The 11,048-nt window shown below is 39.2% G+C and overlaps 1 protein-coding gene across 1 annotated transcript; it reads left to right on the forward strand.

Moving 5' to 3' along the window:
• Positions 1-360: 360 nt before the first annotated feature.
• LOC149099144 (uncharacterized) lies at positions 361-2,247 on the forward strand. Its single transcript, XM_089276905.1, has one exon. The coding sequence runs from the start codon at positions 376-378 to the stop codon at positions 2,137-2,139; it is 1,764 nt and encodes a 587-aa protein (XP_089133031.1). The 5' UTR covers positions 361-375; the 3' UTR covers positions 2,140-2,247.
• The last annotated feature ends 8,801 nt before the right edge of the window (positions 2,248-11,048 follow it).

An 11,048-nucleotide genomic window follows, 5' to 3' on the forward strand; every position in this document is an offset into this window, starting at 1 on the left:
TTTTCGATTTCCTTCGAGGGTTAATCCCTGTAAGTACTGTAAATGAAACTGGCTAATATTGTACTGCAGCATATTAGTAAGTTGAAAAGAAAAAAACAAAAAACAAAGAAACATACTTGTTTCATCAGTGGAAATAAGTAGAATAAATATTCCTTCGATATGGTTTGTTTGTAGGTGCATGTATCGCCAAGTTCCAGAGTTCCAGATCATTGTAGGGCCTACGCCCTTAGCTGTCAGGCTGATCCTGATTACGTCAGCCCCTGTGATTATGAGCACGACCTGGCATGTGATCGATGTGAGGTGTTTCCAAATGTAATCCACGAAGTTGAGTCTGCCTTGGAAAATGCTAAAATCTCAAGCAATAAGAAAGATGAGATGAAATATGTAGTTTCTCTAGCTAAGAAAAGAATCAAAGAATGGAAAGCTCATTTACTCAGATCAATCAACCAAGATGAAGCGCGACTGGATGTCGTAAAGAATCTAGATGCTTATTCGGTGCTTTTGGTCTTGGATTGGGCCATGAAATACCTCCCAAGAAAATATCGCGAAAGTCAAACTGATTGGTTTGGAAAGCGAGGTATTTCATGGCACATAACCACTGCTACGAGAATAGTCGAAGGTCAACCTCAAATGCTGTCATTTGTTCACGTTTTTCAAAGCTGTAACCAAGACAGCGTCACAGTTTTGGCCATCATCGATGACGTCCTGAAACAACTCAAGAGTACAATGCCCAATGTAAATAGTGTTCATTTCAGACAGGACAATGCTGGATGCTACCACAGTGCTTTCACACTACTGGCAATTCAGCAGGTAGCTAAGAAGTACAACATCAACGTCAGACTAGATTTCTCAGATCCACAAGGGGGCAAAGGGTCTTGCGACCGCAAAGCAGCCGCAATTAAGAATCATACGAGAATATATCTAAATTCCGGCCAAGATGTCGAGACTCCAGAGCAAATGAAGAATGCCGTAGAGTCCTCAGGTGGCATGCCTGGAGTAAGGGTTATGCTATGCGACACACAGAATATTCCCAAGTCAGTCCCTGTGAGATGGGAAGGTGTTAGCTTTATCAATAACATTGAATATGGCAATGAGGGAATGAGAGTTTGGAGGTCATATGCAGTTGGCCCAGGTAAATTCCTGCCGTGGAGTCAGTTTGATTTCCCAGAACACTACTCTGTACCAATGCTAACCACATTAAAGGAGGCCAGAGATCCAAAGGCTACATTTACTGCGATTACAGCAAGGAGAAAATCACCCCAAACCCAGCAAGGAGAGGAGCAATTGGCATCTGGTGTTGGGGAAGCTTCGGATGAACAAAGTGGGGACGACATGGAGTGTCACTGTAAACTGTTTACATGTCCTGAAGAGGGATGCATAAAATCATTTCAAAGATTTTCGTCCCTTGAACATCATCTTGACGTTGGAAGGCACAAGTATGCTCTTGAGAGCCTAACACTTCTCGACAAGGCAATGATGTCCTATGCATCAAAGCTAGAACAGGGTGTGGCCACTGTTGATAATCCTGTAGAGGATACTGGTACAGCTAATGCAGCGGATTCCCGTTCATCGTTGTCAATGGGCTTGGCGTTGAAATCCTCTGGTACTCAAAGAACACGACTGACTGAAAACCAGAAACAATACCTTACAGAAGTATTCAAAATCGGCGAACAGACTGGAAAGAAAGCTGATCCCTCCAATGTTTCCAAGTCAATGAGAAAAGTCAGAAACGCAGTTGGCTCTTCTAGATTTGATGCTTCAAGTCATTTAACTTCTCAGCAAGTTGCAAGTTTTTTCTCACGCCTTGCTTCAAAGAAAGTTATTCAAGTTGAGGAATCTGAGGATGAAGAAGATGAACACGCTGAAGAACTGAATAAAATTCGTGAACAGAACATACAAGACTTGAGTAATGAAGTCATGGCAGAAATATCACCTCAGCATCCGATCATGTACGATACGCATAACATTTGTGAAATCGCAGCTTGCTCTAAACTCGCAAAGTTTTCTGTGCAGATGCTTCAAGACATATGTAATTTTTATCAGCTTGACATCTCAACAATCAACGTTAAACGAAAGAAGCCCTACATAGATCTTCTGACGAAATTAGTTGGTAGCTGTAGCTGTAACGCGTCACTTTGAAACGCAAACTCAAATACTGTCTTCAATTAAGATAAACAGTTGAGGCCTACAGGCCTCATCCACAATGCAGCGACAAGTTTTCCTTGAGGAACCCCCATTATCACTGAGGAATAGAGAATCTCCTTTGTGTTTAATACGGGAGAGAGTTGCTTAGATAATGAGACGAAGACCCCCGAAAGAGCTGTAACTCAGGCATAGGCCACACTAATGCATTTTCATCTCAAACAAAACGAAGCGAACTATTTTCGCCCATACTAGTGTTTAATTTTCCAATTTGTTTCGCCTGTCCAAACTAAAACGTTCGAAAATGATAATCAAAGGCTCCTTCGAGCTACCTCATGATGTGTGGTAATTAAACTATGAAGTACTGTCCTTTGCCTCTTTTGAAACTAAGAAGTGTTGCATTTGTAAGGTGTTAAGTTGAAAAGTGCATCATGTTAATAAGCAGCCATTAGTTGAGCATGTTCATAGAAATAAGGTCTTCATCTAATATATATAACATTTTGACAGGAAACACTGGTAATCCTTTTAGTGTCTTTTTCTCTGTCTGGATTATGAACATCAGCAGTGCAAATATTGTTTTGACAATTTGTGAAGATTTCATTAGTTTGCACATCAGCACTGGATGTGTTAGGGTTTTGAACAAACTCACCCCACTCTTCATGGGTTGCGAAGTTATGCCATCTAGCCATGCATTTTGCACTTTTATGCCTTCCGTTTTAAATAATTCACTAGTGTCTACAAGATATTTGGCTGCATCTAATACTTTCTCAGGTCTGACAATCTGAAACTGATAGTGATGCTTGTAACCAAGGCGCCTTTTAAGTTTCATTGGAATGGTCTGTGATTTGCTTCTTGGCCTTGGGAGACAATGAACAGTCGAATTTACATCACTTGGCACATTGACAATGTTTCCATGAATAGACAATTGCCAACCCTAGATAGTTCACGGAGTTGCATAAAAGGTATAAGAGGTGATATTAGTCACTCTTCTAGTGATGTGAAATTCAATACATTAGGCTTACAAGGAAAACCCATCTTATTAGCTTTAGAACAGATGGGTAACCTGCCTTGTTTTAGACCTTTTGTATTGCAAGTTAGACAATTGCTTTTTCAGACTTTTTTTAGACTTTTTTTTATTGCAGGTCCTGCAGATCCATTCAGTGTCATTGACACTTTTAAAACCAGTAAGACAGGACTCAACAATGTCTAGTGAACATGCCCTATATTTGTTTGGATCACATTTCACTACAGAGCACTTGAACCACAATTGGTCACAACAAGTGCATACATATTCTAGGCCACATGCACTGTTTTTTGTAAAACAAATTTATCATAGAAATTGCATCGTACTTGTTTTCTTGTGGCTGCAACTCATGACTGCTACATGTTAGTAGTGATACACCTTCCAGGACCTCAGCCTCTTGTCTTTTTCTTACCAACTGTTTGGTTATTTGCCTTATGTGCTATGGGTTATCTGATTTTCGTTTTCTGAAGGAGCGCTGCTCAATTTCTCTGAGATGTTCTAGGTTCAATTTTGTTCTTTTAGCAGCCTGGTGTTTCTTGTTCCCAGATGTTTTGCTATTAATGTTGCAGCCTTGTACTTGTTTTTGATTCTCATTTATTCTAAAGTTGTCATCAGCTCTTCTGTCTTTCATGTATTCTCTCATGTATTTTCTTCTGTAAGCTTTACGTTTTTCACTGTTATTAACTGGTTTGTTTTCATTTGCATTTCTTTGTTTGTTTGCTGTTGTCACTTATCTCCATTGTTCTGTTTTCTACTATGGAAACATAACGAAATTCATCTAGGTGTCCAATGTAAATGTTTAGGGCATTTGTAACATTCACTGGTTTAACAACAGTAACTGGAGAAAAAGTTGGATTTGATTCAGCAATATGAATTGATAAATTAAGACAATTGGCAACGGCTTGAATTATGATAGCATCAGCCCATGTTCCTAGGCATGACTTTCTTTCCAAATAACCTTGCCAAGAATGCTCAGTTTTACTCTCTATAAAATTGTTCAGGGTGATTCAATAAATACTGAATGCCAACACTGCACATATAGAAATGACTATTAGGATTTCCATAGAGTTGATGTGATACAGCGCTAAAAAAGCAATCACCACCTCCTTCAACATCAAGTGCAGTTCTGCCTAACTGAGACAATCTGAATTCTAATAAACAGACAGAATTTGTGGGTGATATAAAAGGTACTGATATGCAATACCAGTACTCATTTGCAGGACCAGGATTTGACTCCATATCTCCACTCAATGATATGATTCTGCTCAAAAAGTGATACGTTTTCATTTGGAGCTGCCTTAATTTTCTGAAAATATTACCTTCAGCTATCATACAAAACAGAGGCAAGTTTTTATGCTTTGGAGTCCTTGTTCAAAAAATACACAAACTTAAACTTTGTCTAATGAAATACTTCTGTGAGAAAATCATGAATTTTAAACCTCTATATCACTCTAAGAAATGACAACCATGGTATCCACACAACATAGCCTTCAGCTTGGAGGATTTTGTGACATTAATTTCTAATGTATAATTTCACCGACATTTTTTTTTCCTTGCCATTAGAAAGTCTGGTAACCATTTTGTAAGAAATTATGGAGGGTTCTCTTTCACGTGTCATACTAAACTGAGGATGGGAGACAATGGTAGCTCAGAATTCCATACATTCTCATTTTTATCTGCATTTCTGTAGAGACAATTACTTGACAACTGAACTGGTATTTTATTTTGATTTTCAAACTGCTCGGGTATTGTAGGATTACCTTCGATAATCAATTGCTCGTGACCTTGGTATATTTCAGGTGGTATTCAGCAGGTAACAGATCATCTGTTTGGCATTTATTTGTTGTTTGATATTTTATATTTGTTATGGTATTTGTTATTTGGCGTATATTGTATGTAGCATTTGTTTGGCAGTTGTGTTCAATCTCTACAGCTTGTCGCAGTTGTGGCATTTAAGTCCCAGCGAGAGGGGAACTTGACGAAAGCTTCATCGATCTCCTTTGTCATGTGACATTTTCCGAACAGCTTCCCAGCGAATTGCGAAATATTAAAAGCGCATTTAATTTTAAATCATAAGTCCGGCGAGTATTTTTAGAAAATTCAAAATGCAATACAGTAGAAGGAGGGCAGCTTACCTTTTTCCCCAGACCATAAAGCATTCATTTCGAATAGTTCATTTTGCGCATTCTACTCCTCGTCATCCAAATGTATCTTGGAGACATCGTAACTTTTAAGACTTTAAAACCCATTTCTTTCCACTCCAGCTTTCTTGAGCACATTTCCTGTTCGTTTGTGAGGTCTTCAAAAGTGTATTTTGATCAAAGATGGAGCGAAAGGAAAGAAAACTCGCCTTGACAATTTTTGCGCCGGGCTTGACAAAACAGACGCCATTTTGTAAACATGTACTGCCACCTATGTCCCACCCGCTCCCCCTACGTATATGAATATAAAACAATGACACGACTTTGTGACAAAACCAAACCTAGTAAGGGGGACAGGGGGAAACGTGTTTAATTCATGTTTAATGCGGATTTAATGCATAAATTAATTGTCTAACGGGAATGGAGTGACAAATCCAACCATCACTATACCTCGTGGTATGAAGTACATACCATGAGGTAAAAATGAGTTGGACCTGGGATTGTGCATGTGTGAAATAAATGTTCACGTAATACCACGTCACTCACAAAATAGTCCCACAACGCGCTAGTTCTTCCCGGTCTAGTCCAATATCTCCTTTGTCTTTCGTCAGTGGCAGTCCTTCCTCAGCTCTTTGTTGTTACGGCGGAATCTCACAAAACGGTTCAGGCATTAATTTGCGACCTGTTTGCGACATTATGTTTCCGTGCGAAGATCGGAATCGGACGCGCAAGAAAAACCGCAAACCGGAGCGGGGGGGGGGAGGGGGGGTTGTAAAGATTTTTAGTGTCAAAAAAACGTGTGGGAGTGGAAGGGGAGCACGAGCACGTGTAAGACTGGGGTAACGGTAAGATCATGTTGCGAAAAGCAATTTGAGAAAAAACTTTGCCAAAGGCAATAAAATTCTCCGACTGTCACTAAAATATTCGAAGAGAAATTCAGCCAAGATGTAAAAAAATCTTACGACTACGTTTTGTGTTTGCATTCTCTATTTTCCAATTGCCCATAATCCACTCTGTTTGCCCCCCAAATTTTGCATAAGCTATTGTTGTGAAATGCTCTTGGGAATATGTAGTTTCCTCTACAGCCGTTTTTTGGGGGAGCGTTGCGTGACATCCCATAAAACGGTTGCGGAGGAGACTAGAGAATATGCAGACCTCCCAAGAGCATTTCACAACAACAGTTTTTGCAAAATTTGGGGGTCAAACAGAGTGGATTATGGGCAATTGGAAAATGGAGAATTGTTTGGTTTTGTGGAAACGGCGAAATTTAGAGACTCGGATGAGTTTTCGGATTGTGTTCAAAATGTTTGAGAAAAGTAACGGCGCGAAAAGACCTAGATACGAGTTTAGCGATTCAGTGTTACGCAATGCAGGTAAGAGATGACAACAGGAGACAACTCAGGAGACAAAGGTAAACTAGTCATTATTTCTATTCCTTTATTTACTCTCTTCCTACTCAACAAGATTGTGTGCTCCAAAGTGGTTACGTATCAGGATAGAAATTGTCCTATCCCTACCCCCTAAAATGGACTGACAGCATTGCATGACGAACAAATAACGGACCGCTACGAGGATTCAAGGATTCAAGCAGCAATCGTTCAAATGTAATATTTTGTTGTAGCGCAAAGTAAGCAACTATCCACAAATGACTTAGTCGTTGTTGACTTAGATGCAGTGGTGATCATATGTGCCGAAAGATGGTGAAAGATTCATGGTATTCAACCATAAATACGATGACAGTTGGTGATGTTCATCGGACATTGTGTAAACAGAAGGAAACTCTGCTGCTTCATATGCGACGAATGGTGAGAGAAACACAATAAATCGGCTCTTGGACCTGCCTTTTACAGCAAATAAGGTTAGAACATTTTGAAATTATCAGCTCTGTGTCTATTTCAACTTAATGTAATTCAAGACATGTGGCGCATGCTAAAATATATGTCTGACCCGTAAATTGAAATTTGACAACGGAAGGTGAAATATTTGCATTTTTAACGTACTTTGAAAGGCTGTCGCGTCGCTCACAATCATTTGCCCAAAGAAATTTTTACAGGAATCTGTAGACCATCCTTCTGCGATTCAACCACCAGAAGCATAATCCATTTGAAGGTTTTGCACATAGTGAAAATTAATTATATTCACGAAGTACTTTTAAGTGAAAGAAATACTTGTCTTCGAAATTTAATTATTTTGCATCCAAAAAATAACGCAGCATTTCCCCAAATCAACCCAGTACACATTTAAACATTGCACAAAACTATTTGAGTGTTTTAAAGACAGAAGAATAATGTGGTTTTGCATGCGAGGCTTTCAAACTTGTTTAATAAAATGGCGCGTCAAATGACGATTTTAACGGAATTTGGTAATTTGCATATTTCTTTGAAATAAAAGGATATTTTACCAAAAAAACTATCCAGTAGTTTTTGTCATACCCTAGCCTATCTACCATAAGAATATAAGCGAAATCGAATTTTCGACTCTTGCCGCGAAATTAAGAATTTGTCTGATTTTTACAGGCAGGCACTCTTAAGTAGCTTAATTCAAACAACAAATAGCTGCCTGGAAGAGTTCAAAATGCTTTATGATATGATTGTACAAACTTCAGTGTAAATAACATGTTCAAATAGATTACTTTGGAATGCCTGCATGATAAGATACATCTGAAGACCTTCAACTGAGTGAAAAAGGGGTTAACAAATTTCATTTGGGAAGCCTGGCCATGGCACTATTAAGAAGCTTAGTCAGATAGGGTAATAATAAATTCTTTGTAGTGGTGCTGATCTGCTATAGGTTGAACAAAAATACAAGCAAAATTTAATTTTCCTACTTAAAATGGTAACACAGGGTATATTTAAAACACTGGTACCAGCAGGTTGCTTTTAAATATGTATGTAGCTGCCATTTAACCCTTTAAGACCCAAAATTTTTTTCAGAGCAAATTATTTTCCCCAAACCGCGACAACATTTTGACTCACAGATCATCAAGATTCCAATTTAATGCCATACAACTATATATTTTGTTATTTCTTATGAAATTCTCTTTCCAACAAAAGGTGTTTTAATGTACTAAATATCAATTTACGCCTTTCAGGGTGAGTAAATGACATCCTCACTGTTTGCGATGAACCCAAAAATATGAAAATACCGTCATATTTCACCATGGAAAAGACCCCTGCCTGGTTTATATCTATAATAACCAGATTGTACATTTTCATAGGAACAGAATGCAAAAAACTGCTTGTGAATATCATAAATAGAACAGAAGTTTTTGTTTGTTCGATCGCGCTAGAAATGTTTAGCATTGTCAGTAAACAAACTGATCTAAAATCTAATTACATAAAAGAGTTGGAAAATACCCTTTTATTTGCTCAAAAGGTATTCTGAAAGCACAAAACAGTATATCTGAATAAAATAAAATACTCTTGGTACAAAAGTGAGTTGTAGTCACTTGTTGCTGAAAGTAATGAGGGCTAAACTCTAAATTTCAAACCTTCAGCAGAAAACAATGTTGTTTGTGAAAATACAAAGTACTTTCAGCAGAAAACAATGTTTGAGAAAACACAGAGTACTTTGAAACTTGTCCACAAGTCTTTACTACTACCAATAAACACATGATGTGTGCCACTTTTCCCAACAGTTTCTAGCCTGGTTGATGCATAGCGTGGTGCTATTACATGTGGCACAGACAATATATGACTTGTACCGAAAATTTTTTCCCAGCTTCTCGATGATGGCTTTCTTTGCACAAACAGCACAGTCTTTTCTTGTGCCAGTCACCCCCAGGACATGCCTTTTGTCATTTAGCCTCTTTTCATCCGTCGCAGATAGAGGGAGGCTGGGAGGTTGGCCAGCTTTTCGGTGAAATGACCTTTCTCCAATCAGCTGGTGAGCCACTTCCAGCCGGAAGTCGATAAACTCCTGGGAGGACTGGGGATTTGCTTTCCTCATTACAACAAGATAACCAAGAAGGCAAACCTCCAGGCCATACCCTAATAGCTTCTTCCAAGCTTTCCTTGATTTTCTGACCACAGAAAATGTCTTGATAAGCTGATCCAATAGGTCCACCCCACCCATGTACTTTTGGTAGTCTACCTGGGCAGGAGGACAAGGAACATCCACTTGCTCTCGCCCATTTTTACATGGTACAGTTGGAAGGGTGCCATCAGGATTTTTAGGTGGATGAATTGTTGAAAGCAAGTAAACCCCACACTTATCAAACCAGCTCATAGCAACAAGCTGGTCATGGGTTCTGAACTGGTAGTGTCCCCAGGGCAGCCGCTTTTCATCAGCTTTTGCAATAAGAATATCTTTTGGAAATCCTTTCCTCCCAGATCTGACCATGCCACAGCAATAAATGCCGGAGTTCATGCGTTCAATAAACAAGTGAGGGTCACAGTAGAAGTTGTCCATATACAAATGATGGTTGTTCCCTTCAATTGGTGCAGTGAGGTCTCGGACAACACGTCATGCCAAATTTTGTTCTGGGTTGCCCCCCTCTTTACCAAGATAAACTTGAAATTTATAAACATAGCCAGTTTTGGACTCTGATAACACCCAGAGTTTTATACCCCATTGGGTTGGTTTATTCTTGATGTATTGTTTGAATGAAAGTCTGCCCTTGTGAGGGACCATGATTTCGTCAATCACAATGTCCCTTGAAAGTTTATACTCCCTGCTGATGTTCAACGAAATGATGTTAAGAAATTCGCTGACTCTGTAAAGTTTATCATATCCATCAGCACCAACTGGGACTGCAACTGAATTATCAGCCAGATGAAAATAAAGTCAGATTTGTAAAAACCTGGTGCGTGACATAACCGCACTGATACCTTCTTGGTGAACAAGATAATCTCTCCAGTACATATGAAAACGTGGCAACTTGATAATGCCCATCAAAATCATAATACCCACAAAGGTTTCCATTTCATCCCTTGTCACTGGGCTCCAGGACTGTTTATGTTTGTTTGGGTCAGTTCTGACCATAAAATTATAATAATTGTTGGTTTCTCAAACCAGCATTTCCCAGATGTTATCAGTGGAAAGAAGATCAAAATAAAACTTAGCTGAATTTTCCTCCGGGTTTACAAATCGTCTAGAAGGTCCTGGTGCTGCCTCAGTGAACTGTGGGGGTACCGTGTGTACTCCTACATCTCTAGACCACTGTAATTCTGGATCAGCATTTTGTGGTTGTCTTCCATTTGCTTGACCATGCCGCGGAGCACCACGGCAAGGTGCTTGATGACCTCCTCTGAAGTGCAGTAGTTATCCTTGACTTCCATGCGAGCCTGTTGTTTGACCACGTGCACTTGCACCACCATCACGGCTGCCATTGCTGTTGGGTTCTTCGTTGCTAACATCTGAATGTTTATAAAAATTCCCATAAAAAAATACTAGGAAACAAAGCGACACTGTTCATAAATGAAAAATGTTTGATTCCAAATGTAAACAGTGCGCATGAACTTACCAGAGTTGTCAGTATTTTCCATGAGTTCAGCCTCATTTTTGCTTGAATCGCCATTGTTTTCGCTTCTGATGACACATCCAGCAAGTCTTATTCACTTTGGTCGTTAAAATCACTGACTTCTTCATCATTTAGCACTCTCTCCAGAACCTTTTCCAAAGTGAAATACCGTGCGGCCATTTTTAAATCGCCAGTAAAACTCAGGCAAGAAAATATCAAAGAAAAAGTGCCTCTTGAAATCAAGAATTTGACAAAAACTGAATCGATGTGAGCGAGGCAT

Source organism: Orbicella faveolata, unplaced genomic scaffold (assembly GCF_042242905.1).
Source record: "Orbicella faveolata isolate gen_17 unplaced genomic scaffold, um_ofav_v1 contig_46, whole genome shotgun sequence".
Classification (NCBI taxonomy): Eukaryota; Metazoa; Cnidaria; class Anthozoa; order Scleractinia; family Merulinidae; genus Orbicella; species Orbicella faveolata.

Bases quoted from the DNA above. Each gene is read 5' to 3' on its own strand.
- LOC149099144 (XM_089276905.1), top strand. From the start codon at position 376: ATGAAATATGTAGTTTCTCTAGCTAAGAAAAGAATCAAAGAATGGAAA.